At 49.2% G+C, this 16,950-nt stretch overlaps 1 protein-coding gene across 1 annotated transcript; it reads left to right on the forward strand.

Annotated features, from left to right (window-relative positions):
* The first annotated feature begins 621 nt into the window (after nucleotides 1-621).
* On the forward strand, nucleotides 622-9,863 carry UXT (ubiquitously expressed prefoldin like chaperone). The gene is made up of 6 exons (XM_056867288.1): nucleotides 622-707; nucleotides 1,672-1,753; nucleotides 3,514-3,581; nucleotides 8,609-8,716; nucleotides 9,229-9,292; nucleotides 9,798-9,863. The coding sequence occupies exons 1-6, from the start codon at nucleotides 622-624 to the stop codon at nucleotides 9,861-9,863; spliced, it is 474 nt and encodes a 157-aa protein (XP_056723266.1).
* Nucleotides 9,864-16,950: the final 7,087 nt, after the last annotated feature.

Here is a 16,950-nt window from a genome sequence, read left to right on the forward strand (position 1 = left end):
ACTGTCATTCGGCTTAGTATATAGGTGCTAGGTGAAAATTAGTGCTCCATGAAGGATTTATCTCCTGAAAAGTGCTCCATGACTCAAAAAGTTTGGGAAACTCTGCCTTAGGCAGATGATGAGAGGGTTGGCGTCTTGGCTATCTTCTGGGCATGGAGTAGGGGTCACTGGGAGTGGGGGGAGAGGTAGTTATGAATTTCCTGCATTGTGCAGGGGGTTGGACTAGATGATCCTTGTGGTCCCTTCCAGCTCTATGATTCTTAGGGGAAAGGGGTGGGTAGAGAAAGCCATCCCCCCCCTTTAATTTCCTGCTTGATTATCACTTGTTTGCACACGCTGCAGACCAGCAAGGTCAATGTTTACAGCATCAGAGTGACGTGATGAATGCAGAGGGAGGAAGAAGGTAGCAGAAGACTGGGGATGCCTTTGCCTTCCTAGAAATCTCAACAGCTGGAGCCAAACTGTATAACTCGCAAATGATTTTCGATTTGTGCCCAGGACTGCTGGGTTGAGATCTGCTTTTTCTTTTCCCCAGTCGCAGTGGTTTAACTTCTCCCCAGTTCCAGTGGTTTAACTTCTCCTTTCCACAGTCCCGTTCGCCACCGCTTTTCGGGGACTCCTATGGCAATGTTAGGAGAACAGCAAGTACAAGGGAAAGTCCTGCAGTATGAAGCTTTCATCAGTGATGTTCTGCAGAGAGACCTCCAGTGAGTGATCCCCCCGCCCCACCCCTGTGTTCTGCCTTGGACAAGCTCCTGCCCTCTGATGCCCCCCGGTTCTTGCTTTGGGTCCAATTTCTCTTGCACTGTTAGACAGTGGGGCCCGATTCTTCAGCCAAGCGACTGCTTGGAATGGTGCAGCTGAGGACGGTGTTGAACACATGAAGCTGCCTTATACTGAATCAGACCCTTGGTCGATCAAAGTCAGTATTGTCTACTCAGACCGGCAGCGGCTCTCCAGAGTTTCAGGCAGAGGTCTTTCACATGATCTACCTGCCTACTCCCTTTACCTGGAGATGCCGGGGATTGAACCTGGGACCTGCATGCCAAGTAGATGCTGTACATCTGAGCCCCAGCCCCAGTGTTGATGCCCTGCAGGGGCTCAGCTCACTGTAAGTCATCATACTGCCATTACTGCCTGGGCTTGCACTACCAAGGTCTCAACCATTGGTGGCATAGGCCGGGCAGCGATGAGTGGGCATTGTTTGGTGGTGGAAAGTGATGTCAACTCGCAGCTGATTTATGGCAACCCCATAGAGGAGGAAGAAGAAGAAGGCATCTCAAAGCGGCTTACAATCACTTTCTCTTCCTCTCCCCACAACAGACACCTTGTGAGGTAGGTGGGGCTGAGGGAGTTCAGAGGGAACTGTGACTAGTCTAAGGTCACCCAGCTGGCTTCATGTGGAGGAGTAGGGAATCAAACCTGGTTCTCCAGAGTTTCCAAGGCGAGAGATTAACAGAGGTGGTTTGCTGTTGCTTGCCTCTGCATAGCAGCCCTGGACTTCCTTGATGGTCTCCCATCCAAATTCTAACCAGGGCCGACCCTGCTTGGCTTGCAAGAGCTGACGAGATCGGGCTAGCCTGGGCCATACGGGACAGGGCATACATTCTTTGGGGTGGCGAAATAACTTGTACGGACCCTGCTGGACAGTCACTGATGGTTTCCCCCTAGAAAAGTGTTGGAGCAGCGGGACGAGGTCTACGAGAAGATCGCCCAGTACTTGCAGCTGAAGAGCGTGATCGAGCGGTTGCAGGTAATTCAGAAGTCTTTCATTTGTAGTTCTAAACAGTCATTGGATCTTGTCAAATCTGAAGTAGCATGATGTGAGGGTTTGCTTTTAAGCAGATCATGGGCTGGAGGGGCCATTGTAAAGCCAGCTCTGCCCTGGGGAGCAGAAGGGGATTGGTACCCTTGCTATAGGTTCCATACTTCCCTCAGCAGCTCTGGAGGGAAAATTCAGGAATCTTCCAAGAGCTCAGTGGGAGTGCCCCTGCGGGGCCAGAGAAATGGAAGATTCTTGCCATATTATTCTAAGGTGTAACTTTTATAAGGATATTAGGCAGAAGCTGACTCATCCTCATATGAACTTAAGAGATTTTGTCTCAGAAGAAGAGGAAATGAAATTTTTGCTGTGGGAAGGGGACACTTTTTGACTTTCCCAAGTCACTAAATTTTGCTCAGAGGCAATCGAGATGCATTCGAGAGAGATCTCTAATGATAATGTCAATACTGGTTACAATTAACTCTTATGCAAAGTTTAGGACAATGTATTGTCGAAGGCTTTCACGGTCAGAGTTCATTGGTTCTTGTAGGTTATCCGGGCTGTGTAACCGTGGTCTTGGAATTTTCTTTCCTGATGTTTCGCCAGCAACTGTGGCAGGCATCTTCAGAGTAGTAACACTGAAGGACAGTGTCTCTCAGTGTCAAGGGTGTAGGAAGAGTAATATATAGTCAGAAAGGGGTTGGGTTTGAGCTGAGTATTGTCCTGCAAAAGTATTGTCCTGTAAGTATCAAGATAATGTGCTAATGAGGGTATGGTATGTTAATATGGAACCATTGTATCCTGAAGTGATCTGTTAATGTGTGTAATCCAAAACTAATCTGTATGGCTATTGTTGAATGTTGTCTTTGTCTGGAGGTTTTTCAGGGCAGGAAGCCAAGCCTTATTCATTCTTAAACTCTCCTCTTTTCTGTTAAAGTTGTGCTGATGTTTATGAATTTCAATGGCTTCTCTGTGCAATCTGACAAAATAGTTGGTAGAATTGTCCAGTCTTTCAGTGTCTTGGAATAAGACCCTGACACAAACAGGACACAGGGTCTTATTCCAAGACACTGAAAGACTGGACAATTCTACCAACTATTTTGTCAGATTGCACAGAGAAGCCATTGAAATTCATAAACATCAGCACAACTTTAACAGAAAAGAGGAGAGTTTAAGAATGAATAAGGCTTGGCTTCCTGCCCTGAAAAACCTCCAGACAAAGACAACATTCAACAATAGCCATACAGATTAGTTTTGGATTACACACATTAACAGATCACTTCAGGATACAATGGTTCCATATTAACATACCATACCCTCATTAGCACATTATCTTGATACTTACAGGACAATACTTTTGCAGGACAATACTCAGCTCAAACCCAACCCCTTTCTGACTATATATTACTCTTCCTACACCCTTGACACCGAGAGACACTGTCCTTCAGTGTTACTACTCTGAAGATGCCTGCCACAGTTGCTGGCGAAACATCAGGAAAGAAAATTCCAAGACCACGGTTACACAGCCCGGATAACCTACAAGAACCAATTTAGGACAATGTTTTAAAAGGGAATTATTTTGTCTTTTTAACATACTTCTGTTAAGTTATGGAGATATTTTTAGATTTGTTACCTACCCTTTTAAAATCCTGTTTAAGATGGTCATTGTTTACTTTTTGTTCTGGCAAAAGCTGTAAATAAATTATTCGAATTGGAAGCGGATTGGTCAGCTGTTGTCCTTTTCCTGTCAGGAGACCGGAAGTCGGGAGCTGGTGACCCAAGTAGACCTTGGCTGCAATTTCTACGTCAATGCCGAAGTGTAAGTAGCGCAAAGAACCTGCTTCTGTGTGGCGCTTTTCCCTTGCCGGTTCCAGCCCTTTGTTTCCTGACTGCTCTATGGCAATGTCTTTTGATTCTCTCACTTGAACACATGAAGCTGCCTTCTACTGAATCAGACCCTTGGTCCATCAAAGTCAGTATTGTCTACCCAGACCGGCAGCGGCTCTCCAGGGTCTCAGGCTGAGGTCTTTCACATCATCTACTTGCCTGGTCCCTTTAACTGGAGATGCCAGGGATTGAACCTGGGACCTTCTGCATGACTTCTAGCACTGAGCCACAGCCCCTCCCCTAAAAAACTAGCACTTTGAATTGGGCTAGGGAGTGAATTGATAGCCAGTGTAATTGTTGTAATATCGGGGTCTCAAGCTCGCACGAACACATGAAGCTGTTGGGGTATTTTAATTGTAGGGGCACTCAGTTCAAATGGTGAAATGGGACAGAACGTTCTTTGATTGTAGCTAAGCTGGCCATGTCAGGCCTTACTTACTTACTGGCCATGTCAGGCCAGCGTGGTGTAGTGGTTTGGAGCGGTGAACTCTGGTCGGGAGAATGGGTTTGATTTCCCCACTCCCCTACATGAGCGGCGGAGGCTAATCTGGTGAACTGGATTTGTTTCCCCACTCCTACACTTGAAGCCAGCTGGGTGACCTTAGGCTAGTCACAGCTCTCTCAGCCCCACCTCCCTCACAGGGTGTCTGTTGTGGGGAGGGGAAGGTGATTGTCAGCCAGTTTTATTCTTCCTTAAATGGCAAAGAAAGTCGGCATATAAAAAAACCCCTCTTCTTCTTTTTAGGAGAAGACAAACTTCTCTGTAGCCTCTGGGAGGTTTTCTGGGAGCAGAGAAGTTTTCCCATTCCCAGAGAGAGAGCAAAACACGGCCTCAGTGGCTGAGCGGTGGCATTGTGATCCTTCCCTGAAGCAGGGAAGATTTTCTGGTGCGTGGGGGAGGCTTTGGGGTGATACGCAGGCACCTTCTGTGATGCAGATGTGTAGAGAAGGACACAAGGACCACCTTCTCCCATGTGAACCTACCCATACACTCCAGTCATCTTTGGAGGCCCTGCTTCAGTTGCCCCCCCCCCCCAATCTGAGGCTGGGGGGGGCAGGGTCAGCCTAAAGCATCCCTGACAAGTTTTCATCCAGTCACTGCTTGAAGACTGCCAGTGAAGAGAACGATGTGAGCTCTAACCCCCCCCCCCTGCTTTCCCAAGCTGAGACCCAAGGGATCCCTAGACACAACCCCACCACACTAGCAGCAGGGTTAAGTGGCATTCTCAGCTGGATCCAAACCTAACAAAGGTGTCTGTTGGCTTGGCTTGCAGAAATTTGCGGTGATGTTTGAGAGCACCCCCCCCATAGCCAGAGTGATGTAGTGCTTAGAATCAGTGGTTTCCAAAGTGGGCAGTATCACCCCCTGGGGAGCGGTGGGATTACCTAGGGGGGCAGTAAGAGGCAAGGGGCAGCAGGGGGGTGCTACAGGTGGGCCCCTTCAACTGTGTTGTTGGATAGGGTAGGGGGTGCTGGGGTTGAGTTTGTGGAACCATGGGGGTGGTTGCCCAAAAACTTTGGGAACCACTGGGTTAGAGTGTCGGACTAGTTTCGGAGGACCCAGTTTCGAATCCCCACTCTGCCACGGAAGCTTGCTGGGTGACCTTGGCCCAGTCACGCACTCCCGGCCCAGCCTACCTCACAGGGTTGTTAATAAGGATAAAATGGAGGAGAGGAGAATGATTTAAGCCGCCTTGGGTCCCCATCGGGGAGAAGGATGAAGTATAAATGAAATAAATAAAATAAACTTCTTTGCGTGACGAAACTTATGGGATTTGGATAGGGGGAAAAGCTAGCTTGAGTGAGAACGCTGAGCGCTTATCCCCAAATGAACTCTTTCCGGATAAAAATAACTGATGCGTACCAGAAAGGTACTTAGCATAACAAATGCAATTTAGGCTGTTTTCTCACTCTCCTCCCAAGCCAGAATGGGTGGTTTGAGTGTGAAGCGACACTTCTTTCTCTCTGCTTCCTGCTGGCAGTGGGCCAACAGAAGCATGAACGTACACTGGCTGTGGGCAACTGAAAGGGAGGGGGGAGGAGGGGACGTTCGTCTGAGAAGGACAGATGGTAAGGGGAAGGAAGAGGAGGGATTTGCACTCAGTGCAGACATGTAGTTGAGGTTCTTTGTTGTGCAGCATAGTGTGTAAAGTTCCCCCTCCCCCATGTGATTCTTGACTGAGGATAGTTTCAGGTGGGTAAGGACATAAGAAAGGCCATGCTGGATCAGTCCAAGGCCCATAAAGTCCATCAGTCTGTTCACACAGTGGCCAACCAGGTGCCTCGAGGAAGCCCACAAACAAGACGACTGCAGCAGCATTATCCTGCCTGTGTTCCACTGTACCTAATATAATAGGCATGCTCCTCTGATCCTGGAGAGAATAGGTATGCATCATGACTAGCATCCATTTTGACTAGCAGCCATGAATACCCCTCTCCTCCATGAACATGTCCACTCCCCTCTTCAAGCCTTCCGAGTTGGCAGCCATCACCACATCCTGGAGCAGGGAGTTCCACAGTTTAACTATGCGTTGTGTGAAGAAATACTTCCTGTTATCTGTTTTGAATCTCTCACCCTCCGTGCCGGCGTAGGCCAAGGGCCGGGCGGTGCCCGCAGTCCTCAGACGTGCCCGCAGTCCTCAGACGTATCTAGCCCCTTTTGGAGCAGGTGACGAAGGTTATGCTGTCTACCGAGGTCAGTAGTCGGAGGCGTCGTCAAAGCAGGCAGGAGTCAACGGCCGGAGAGATTAATCATGAGCGGTAGCTGGAACACAGAGAAACTGCACTGTTGCTTCCGCAAAGTGAAAGCACGCCTGCACTGCCTTTATCAGTCAGTGCACTTCCAGGCTAGGCTTCATCCTGAAACGACTCAGCACCAGTTCTCTGTCTGCTTAGCCTCTCCAAGCGAGCACTTCTCCTTCTACCTTGCAGAACCACATGCTGCCGAGTCCTGATATGCCTATCAGGTTCAGGTGAGCTTGGAGGGCTGCCATTCTCAGCTTCCACTGCAGGGGTTGGGGGAAGAGTAGCTTCTGTCTGCCCTTGTTCCAACTTCCTGCCTAGCTGTGGTTCCTGCTGAGTTGTTTCAGGCTCCTGTTCTACTGGGTGCAATGGAGGTACTGAGGGCCCAGAGGCAACCTGTTCCTCCACTTCAGCTTCAGAGTCCTCCGAGTCCTCAGCTCCCAAGGCAGGGCCCATGACACCCTCCAGCATCAGCAGATGACCCCACGTTCTGGTATTATGAGAGAGGGAGAAAAGCTTCTCCTTTTCCACTCTCTCCATACTGTGCATAATTTTATAGACCTCTATCACGTCTCCCCTTAACAGCCTTCTTTCCAAGCTAAACAGCCCTAAGCGTTTTAACTGTATTGGTAGGTGTATTGGTCTGCAGTAGGAGAGCAAGATTCGAGTCCAGTAATACCTTAGAGACCAACAAGATTTTCAGGGCGTAAGCTTTCAAGAGTGAACGCTCCTTTTGTCAGGTGCCAATCTGAGCAAGGGAGCTTTGACTCTCGAAAGCTCATGCCCTGAAAATCTTGTGGGTCTTTAAGGCGCTACTGGGATCGAATCTTGACCCCGATTGAGGAACTCTCTTCTTCTCATAAGGCTCCTCGACGTTTTCTGGAGCCAAACACCAGTAAGCACGGAAATCGAGTTTTTCCTAGCTAATGCTATTAACACAGCCACACTAGTTCTCACCATGGTCAATGCAGAGTGGCCGTTCTTCAATCCTCTTGGCGTTAAATGAAATTGGGGGTGGGCAAGGAAAGGGAGAGACTTCAGCTAATAACGCTTAGCCTTTTTATATCCTGTATTGCAAATATCGTGACCCTGTCTGTGCAACCATAAGAAATGGATATCCTATTGGAATTATTGATGTAAAAATATATGTGGTTACTATTTTGATCCCTCAAAGGGAAAAGATTTTTATAATAAGAGTATTGAAGCTACAAAAAGCTCATATTGAAAAAAGCTCAAGTACTTATTTTGACATGGATAACTGTAAGTAAATATATAATCTTTCATCAATGGGCTGATAAAACCTCCAGGTAGTGGCTGGAGATCTCCCGCTATTACAACTGATCTCCTGGTGATAGAAATCAGTTCCCCTGGAGAAAATGGCTGCTTTGGCAGTTGGACTCTATGGCATTGAAGTCCCTCCCCTCTCCAAACCCCTCCTTCCTCTGACCACCCCCAAAAGAGCGAAAGTGAAGGGGTTAGGCGCACCTCCCTGGTTTATGCTCCACAATCATGGGGCCGCCACCAAAAAGGCCTTCTCTTGTGTACCAACAAGACAAGTTTCTTTAGTTAATGCGACTGTGAAGAGGGCCTGTCCCTGTGATCTTAATTCACTAGAAGAAGAGGAGGAGGAGGAGGTTTTTATATGCTGACTTTCTCTACCTTTTAAGCAGAATCAAACCAATTTACAATCTCCTTCCCTTCCTCTCCCCACAGCATACACCTTGTGAGGTAGGTGGGGCTTAGAGAGTTCATGGAGAACTGTGACTAGCCCAAGGTCTCCCAGCTGGCTTCATGTGTAGGAGTGGGGAATCAAACCTTTCACCAGATTAGAGTCTGCTGCTCTTGTGTAGGAGTGGGGAAACCAACCCGGTTCACCAGATTAGAGTCCATCACTCATGTGGAGGTGTGGGAAATCAAACCCGGTTCTCCAGATCAGAGTCCACTGCTCTTAACCACTACACCACGCTGGCTCTCATCCAACAAAACTTCCATGGAACAAGGTTCCTCAGCTTTCCTCAGAACATTATTCCATTGCTTGTCTTGCAGTTAGAAAATTCTTCATAACGGATCATAAAAGTTCATTGGCTTCCCTGTACCTTTTGAGCAGTAGCTACTTCTGATACGTTTCAACAGGAAGTTGCCTTTCTGCCCTTCCTCTTGACTGGGTCAAGTTGCGCACCTTTTATTTCCCCCCCCCTTTCCCCTGTCCTCCTGCAGGCCGGATGCCTCCACCATCTTTGTGGCGCTGGGGTACGGGTTCTACGCAGAGCTGACGCTGGCCGAGGCACTGGCCTTCATCGAGAAGAAGAACAAGCTGCTGACCGAGTAAGTTTGGGGGCAAATCACCTTTCCCGCCTATCCTGAAATGACCCCAAAGAAGTTGGCTCCTCAGAGGGCCTCTGGGTCGGTCTTGGCCAGATGTTTTCTCCACTTGATGTGGTCTTTTCTTGCTTGCCCACAGACAGGCCACGCTGCTGGGGTACACTCAGAGTAGTGAGTTGTAGGATTTTGGTTTAGGACCAAAATGTAGGCTGCTGGCTAAATAAACCTCATAATGTTTGATTCCACAGGGTGGGAATTATTTCAACACTACAAATTTATACCAGTCAAGGCTTCCCCAAAGAATGATGGTAATTTCATTCTGGCGAGGAGGCTGAGAATTCCTCATTTGAGATGATTAGCCTGCCCTCATAGAACTGTAAGATCCAGAGAACCCTCTGCGGAAAGAATGACGATTATACAAATGCTGACCTGTTGCCTAGATCTGTTCAGAAGTGAGGATGGATAAATCCATCCTTCTCCCCTTACCTACTTGGGGATTCTGTCTCGCTCAACAGGATCGCCGAGACCCTCACCACAGACTCCGCCAAGATCAAAGCCAATATCCGGATGGTTTTAGAGGTAATGGGGTGTGCTGAGTGATGCTTTTGCTACTGGGGTGGGGGTGGGGGCGGCATTGTATCTTGGGAGTGTCAAGTTGCTTGAGAAAAGGGGGCCCTTAGCTGGGGTGGAAGAAGAAGAGTTGGTTTTTATATGCCAACTTTCTCTGCCACTTAAGGAAGAATCAAACTGCCTTATAATAACTTTCCCTTCCCCTCCCCACAACAGACACCCTGTGAGGTACGTGGGGCTGAGAGAGTGTGACTAGCCCAAGGTCACCCAGTTGGCTTCATGTGGAGGAGGGGGGAAACAAATCCAGTTCACCAGACCAGAGTCCACCGCTCTTAACCACTACATGCTGGAAGGGGCTGCCTTTCTCTCAAGGGTTGTTCTGAGGTCTGGGGGTGGGTGAGAACAAGGGTTTGTCTCCTGTGTGGAGGTGAGACAGAAGCTGTGGACACACCAAATCAGTCTGGTTGCTTAGATTCAGGTTGGTTTTCTTTTCTCCCCCTGCATCCTGCCACAGGGCTTGCGTGAACTCCAAGGCCTCCAGGACCTTCCTGAGGAGAACCAAAGGGAAATCATCCTTTAGGCCCCTGCTTTTTTGCCCCTCCAGCAGGGGGGAGGAACTCCAACGTCTGATAATGCTGGAAGAAGAGCCAGGCTCTCGTGCGTTTTGGCAGCAGCGGGAACTGCACTTTTGGCTGGAGAATCACCTCTCAGTGAGGCCTGGTGACTGGGAGGTGGTGATTGGAAATCGGGGAGGGGGAGATGAGAGGTATTTCTTATGGGCAGGTTTGGGCCAATTCGGCTCCTAGGCCTGGTCTCGCCTCTGCTTCCCGAGGGGCTTCCTTGGAGCGAGCTCCTCTCTATTGTTCAACGCAATAAAAGATTCTGCATTCTGATCTGTCTTGGCTTTCTGACCCATTGCTTCGGCCAGCTTCCTTCTGGGTCAGCAAGTCCCGCCAACTCTGGTGTAAATGCAATGAAAACATTGGCCCTTGCTGGATATTACACCAACTCAGGATATCAGGGGTGGCTATAAAGCAGGGGTGGGGAACCTTTTTCCTGCCAAGGGCCATTTGCGCATTTGTAACATCATTCGGGGGCCATACCAGGTGTAGATCTTCCAGTGGGGGGGAGAGGCTAGGGTTGCCAGGTCTCCATCCACCACCTGGAGGTTGGCAACCCCAGGGCACACCACGCAGAGAAGGCCTGGAGGGCGCCCCCGCTCCCCCCTCCCCGGCGGGAGGGCAGCCAGCGGTGTACCTGAGCAAACGAGGCCCCAGGGAGGGCTGCCCTGGACCGTGCCTCCACGGCAGGGCCCCAGAGCTCCCGAGGGCCACAAAAATGTCCTCGGGGGCCGCATATGGCCCCTGGGCCTGAGGTTCCCCATCCCTGCTATAAAGTGAGGGTGGCTGTAAGTCTTCCGTACATGTTTCAGTTCAGCAACGTACCGACAAGGATTTTTTCCACAAAGATGTTTTGCTCCATCTTTCTTGCGGCAGCTGTTTTCAGGAACATCTGCATGACATCGTACATTGTTTGTCCTGCTTCCTGACAGAGCGGTTCCTCAGTGGAACAAGCTTCCCCAGGAGGTGGTGGGCTCTCCTTCCCTGGAGGTTTTTAAGCAGAGGCTAGATGGCCATCTGTCAGCAGTGCTGATTCTGTGAACTTAGGCAGATCATGAGAGGGAGGGCAGAAAGGGTTGCGTCAGTGCTTGGCTCTCGTGGCCTTTTCTTACATGCCTAGGGAAATGCCGATCATCACTTTGGGGGCAGGAAGCAATTTTCCTCCAGGCCAGATTGGCCAGAAATACTGGAAGATTTTTTTGGCCATCTTCTGGGCATGGAGTAGGGGTCACTGGGTGTGTGTGTGTGTGTGGGGGGGGAGGTAGTTGTGAATTTCCTGCATTGTGCCGGGGGTTGCCCCAGCCCAAACGAGTGACGTTTATGTCATATCCGGCCCTCATAACAATTGAGTTGGACACCCCTGATATAGGGTGAAGGCAGCACTTAGCTTTTCTGTTGTAGGGCAGTGTGCAAGAGCTCTGCTCACTGGACTGATCCCGCAGTGCTGCTAGAGACGGGGAAAAGACTCAAGCCAGCCGTTGAATTGCCCATGACCATGCATCAAACCAATTATAAGTCATATCCATGGCCGGAGCGCGAGGACAGCAATTCTTCAAACAACGCCAGGACAAAACTCGGGGGGGGGGGAACTCACATGAGAAAACATCGGAAGAAAGTCAATTCCGCAGCAGCATTTCCAAAGCTGGAAAATGATTGCCAAGAGATGCAACAGAATCGGGGAAGGTATCTTTTTTTTTTAAGGGGAAAAAATGCAAATAGCGAGGTTTGCAGAAATGAAAATACTGTGCGCCTACAGAGATGAGAGAATCTACACGTAACGAGTTACCAGATGCGTAGTGGGGGGGGGGAGTGAGTCTTGCTTTCAAGCTGCCAAAGTGAATCGAGGAAGATTTCACATTTTCCATTTAGCGTACGTGGAATCAAAACCAAGACACGACTGACAGAAAGAGGTTGAAATTCGATGCCTGCCAGGAAGTGCAGACCCCCTTAAGAAGTCCTTGCCATCTGCAGGGCCTGTGTTTCATTTATAAAAGGAGGGATCGCTTGGCAAAAGCCGCAGGCAGAAAGGAAATGGGAGGATCGCACATCTGGGTGAGAAGATATAAAAGAACTCGGCAACATCCAAAGCCTCCTGGTCGCCAACAATTTTTAACGGGCTGATTTCCAACTCAGGCTGAAGAGCCAGCAACAATCAATTGTCCCCTTCCCTCGCCATCACATAAGTGCAGGCATGAGGAATCATAGAGTTGGAAGGGACCACCAGGGTCATCTAGTCCAGGGGTCGGCAAACTCATTAGTCAAGAGAGCCAAATATCAACAGTACAACGATTGAGATTTCTTTTGAGAGCCAAATTTCTTAAACTTAAAATATATAGGTAGGTACACTGTTTATTAACTTAATAAACTTTAAAGTTTTAAGTCTTAATTAAACTATAGGTACACTGAACAAAACTTGACATCTTACTTAATAATGATCTTATTTATTGATAAAAAATTCAATTGTAAGTAACGAATCCATAACATTAAATCATGACAATGACTGACAAACAAGGTGAACAATGGCCTTGCATCTCCTTGGAAAGTTTGGGTAAGTCAGGTTTGTATGTTGTTGTTTTTAATTTTAGGCACGATTCCAGTTCTCATCAATAAGACGACTTCTCAACTTACTCTTGATAAGGTTCATGCTTGCTTGCTCGCATGAATATGTAGAACCGAAAAGGGAAAGAACAGCAAACGCTAGTTTTTTCAACTGATCATATGAGTCAGGAATACTGTTCCAGGTGTTAACCCGCCAGCATCAGCGGCATGCAGTCACTGCTTCGTCACGCGAGCGCCTCCTGCGCAGACTCTCTCCCCACAGCAGGCCCACCAGCATCAGCGCCACGTGGTCGCTCCTTTGTCACACGAGAGCCTCCTGCGCAGACTCCCGCCCCCTTTTGGTACTGCCATGCTGGTATTCGTCTAGTTCCCCCCCACCCCACCTCCGTCTCGACTGACATTCGCGACCTGCGCGCCCGCACGTGGGAAGAGCTGCACTCAGGGGCCCAAAAAGCCACTTACGGCTCGGGAGCCGCACTTTGCCGACCCCATCTCTGGCATTTGAAGAAGAGTTGGTTTTTATATGCAGACTTTCTCTAGGGAGATTCAAACTGGCTTACAGTCACCTTCCCTTCCCCTCCCCACAACAGACACCCTGTGAGGTGGGTGGGGCTGAGAGTGTGTGACTGGCCCAAGGTCACCCAGCTGTCTTCATGTGGAGGAGCGGAGAAACAAATCCAGTTCACCAGATTAGCCTCCGCCGCTCATGTGGAGGAGTGGGGAAACAAGCCTGGTTCTCCAGATCAGAATCCACCGCTCCAAACCACCGCTCTTAACCACTACACCACGCTGGCTGACTCAGCCGTGTATTGTTCTTGCCACAAATCTACATATTCAGCTCTTCCGGATGACTACAATAGCAAAGTGGAACATTCTGTGTCGACAGATGGAAAGATCTCAGTTTGCTATCACCCTTTGGTGGACATTCCACATGGGCACGCAAGACCCATTCCTCAGCTAGATCCGGTGGATTTTATGGCCGAAACACAAGATCGAGTGCTGAAATCTAAGCTGGAAGTAGAAGAGCCCAAGAACAAGCAAGGTCCTACAGTTGAGGAACTTAGTAAAATGTTCTATACAGCAAAACCTAGCTGGTATCCAGTGGGGAAGTACCGTACTAGACGCACGAAAACCAATACTCCCAAAGACAGGTGAACAGGTGAGTGTATGGGGGTTACCGCACTTTGTATTCCCAGCGATGTATTAAGAGTTTGAAAATGTTATAAAAAACATCGCTTTAAAAGGGTTTTTGGATACCACGGCTTATAAATGGTTGGAAGACGTCTTCACAGCTAAAGGGGCCAAAGTGCGAACAGTATTTTTTATAATGTTTTCAAACTCTTGAAACCGACTCTTGAGTCGGTTGGGAATACATAGAAAGTGTGAACAATATTTTTTACAACATTTTCAAACTCTTAATACATCGCTGGGAATACAAGTGCGGTAACCACCTGAGTCTTGCTTTATGTTTCCTTTCCTTGAAGGTAATTCCTGAACAGATGGGATACATGTGTATGGTCATTAAAATGCTTTTCTATCTAAAAAAACCCCCACCCTTGATGGTGGTGAAACATGCCGTCAAATTGCAGCTGACATGGTGACGCCGTAGGGTGTTCAAGGCAAGAGAAACGGATGATTTGCCATTGCCTGTCTTTGCCTAGCGACCCTGGACTTCCTTGGGGGGTGTGGGGGTCTCCCATCCAAGTATTAACCAGGGGCAACCCTGCTTAGCTTCAAAGAGCTGATGACGAACCCCAACTAGACTGGGCCATCAATACAGATACATTTTAAAAACAAAAACCTTTACTGTTTCCCGTTTCCGCTTTGCAAGGCTCTTTTTCTTGACGAGTGAAAGAGAAGGCAGCTGTGATTAAAGTTCAGACATACAATTCCGCTACCCAAGGAAGTACAGACAAATGCTAGCCATATGTTTTCTGCTCGCAACAGGCAAAGCCAGGGCTTAATCCGTAGCATGGCTCAACCCTGGTTTTTTGGCATCAGAATTCAAGCCTGGACTATATGAATTAAGGATAAATGTGCCCCTGAGCAAGTGCAGAGCGTGGTTGCCTTGCGATGAATAACTATTATTTACAAGCTGGGGGAAAATGAGAAATAGCTATGGGGAGGTGAATAGCTTGGAGGCGCCAGTCTCCTAAATCGCCCCTTTCAGCGTGAACATAAGAACGTACAAAAAATCATGGATCAGATCAAGGTCCATCAAGTCCAGCAGTCTGTTCACACAGTGGCCAACCAGGTGCCTCTCGGAAGCCCACAAGCAAGACGACTCCAGCAGCACCATCCTGCCTGCGTTCCACAGCACGTAATATAATAGGCATGCTCCTCTGATCTTGGAGAGAATAGGTATGCATCATGACTAGTATCCATTTTGACTAGCAGCCGTGGCTAGCCCTCCCCTCCGTGAACTTGTCCACTCCCCTCTTCAAGTCTTCCAAGTTGGCAGCCATCACCACATCCTGGGGCAGGGAGTTCCACACATTAACTATGTGTTGTGTGAAAAAATCCTTCCTTTTATGTTTGGAATCTCTCACCCTCCAGCTACAGCAGATGATCCTGCATTCTGGTATTAGAGGGGAAAAAGTTTCTCCCTGTCCACTCTCTCCATACCACTCATAACTTTATATACTTCAATCATATCTCCCTTTAACCACCTTCTTTCTACTCTAAAGAGCCCTAAGAGTTTTAACCGCTTCTCACAGGGATATTGCTCTAGCCCCCTGATCATTTTGGGTGCTCTTTACTGCATCTTTTCCGGTGTATGTAGAAACTCCTGCCTGGTCCACGGGTGTCCTCGTTTTGTGGCTTTTATGACTGTCACAGGGGTAGCATCTACTGCCTTTCCTGCAAATTTCCCATTCTACACTAACACAATTCAGATCTGTTGAATTACAGGGTGATATTTTTCAGCTATCCCCAGGGACCAAGCAAGCCTCTGTTCTTTAAGAAGCAGAGTAGGGCTTCTGGATCAAAAAAGTGACATTTCCAGAGTTGAGCCCTAAGAAGAAGAGTTGGTTTTTATATGCCAACTTTCTCTACCACTCAAGGAAGAATCAAACCGGCTTACAATCACCTTCCTTTCCCCCCCTGTGAGGTAGGTGGGGTTGAGAGAGCTCTTAAGAGAGCTGTGACTAGCCCAAGGTCACCCAGCTGGCTTCATGTGTAGGAGTGAGGAAGCCAATCCAGTTCACCAGATTAGCGTCCGCCGCTCATGTGGAGGAGTGGGGAATCAAACCTGGTTCTCCAGATCAGAGTCCACCGCTCCAAACCACTACACCACGCTGGCTAAGGCCGGCCCAATCACCGGTCTGTATGAACAAGCCATTAAAAACGATGAACAAATAGTAACTCTAGTGAATATTGCAGAGTCGACTCCCAGGATTATCTGATGGCATTTATAAAAGACTTTTTGAGGCTCCAAAGGACTGCTTAATTTCTAGAGAAAATAAAGAGATGGGAGAGTGTCTGGACTCAATTCCTACAGCTGCAAGAAGGCATTGATCTTACGTGTATGGATTAGCAGGCTTGTCAGGGACCCTTAGAATCATAGAGTTGGGAGGGACCTCCAGGGTCACCTAGTCCAACCCTCTGCACAATGCAGGAAATTCACAACTACCTCCCCCCCACACCCCCAGCGACCCCTACTCCATGCCCAGAAGATGCCCTCCCTGTCATCATCTGCTTAAGGTCAGAGTCAGCATTGCTGACAGATGGCCACCTAGCCTCTTCTTAACAACCTCCAGGGAAGGAGAGCTCACCACCTCCCGAGGAAGCCTGTTCCACCGAGGAACTTTAAACCTGTTTTTCCTCAATACGGTTCCGCATCGCCTCTTGGAGAGCTGCGTCCTGGCTGTTGCGACCGACCTCTGCGAGGAAAGGCTAGGCCTTGCCCCAGAAGTGGCACCCCACAGCGGGGCGAAGGCCCTCTCCACTAGGCCTGGCCCTCATGGCAGCGGAAAGGGTGGCACGGAGTCCCTTGATGCTCCCATCCCTCTGGGGCCAGAGGTTACCATGGCAGCCACCTCCTTGCTTCTTTCTCCCACCCGCCTTATTTTGGATCCCCTCGCCACCGTTGTCCTGGCTTCCCGTTGCCATGGTCCCCGTGGGGGCACGCGAGGATGACAAGGGGGTGGGAGGGCTGAATGCGAGTCTGTGCCAGCCCCCTCGCAACGTGGGCGCAGGAGAATGCCAAAGGACAGTCTCTCCCCCCCCAAAAAACCAGGAATCTTTACTCCTGGGCTGGAGGAGGTTGGAGGATGCCCCATCCTCATCTCATTCCGGCCATCGGGGCCTCTCCTCTCCAGCCCTCTCTGACCGAGCGGCCCAGGCCCATCCTTCAAAGTGGGACCCAGGAGTCCCTTCTCAAGAGCTGGGACCCTTCCCAAAGCAGACCCAGGAATCCTCGCGGGCTCCAAGCCCTTCCCGGGTGCCAGCGTGGCAAGGCCCAGGCATCCCGGCCGGCCACCCCGCTCC

The sequence above is a fragment of the Euleptes europaea genome, chromosome 1 (assembly GCF_029931775.1).
Source record: "Euleptes europaea isolate rEulEur1 chromosome 1, rEulEur1.hap1, whole genome shotgun sequence".
Classification (NCBI taxonomy): domain Eukaryota; kingdom Metazoa; phylum Chordata; class Lepidosauria; order Squamata; family Sphaerodactylidae; genus Euleptes; species Euleptes europaea.

Excerpts from the sequence above, each read along its gene's own strand:
- UXT (XM_056867288.1), top strand. The coding sequence starts at position 622 with ATGGCAATGTTAGGAGAACAGCAAGTACAAGGGAAAGTCCTGCAGTAT. Across the intron at positions 1,754-3,513 it reads GCGTGATCGAGCGGTTGCAG|GAGACCGGAAGTCGGGAGCT; the intron begins GTAATTCAGAAG and ends TTTTCCTGTCAG. Across the intron at positions 9,293-9,797 it reads ATATCCGGATGGTTTTAGAG|GGCTTGCGTGAACTCCAAGG; the intron begins GTAATGGGGTGT and ends ATCCTGCCACAG.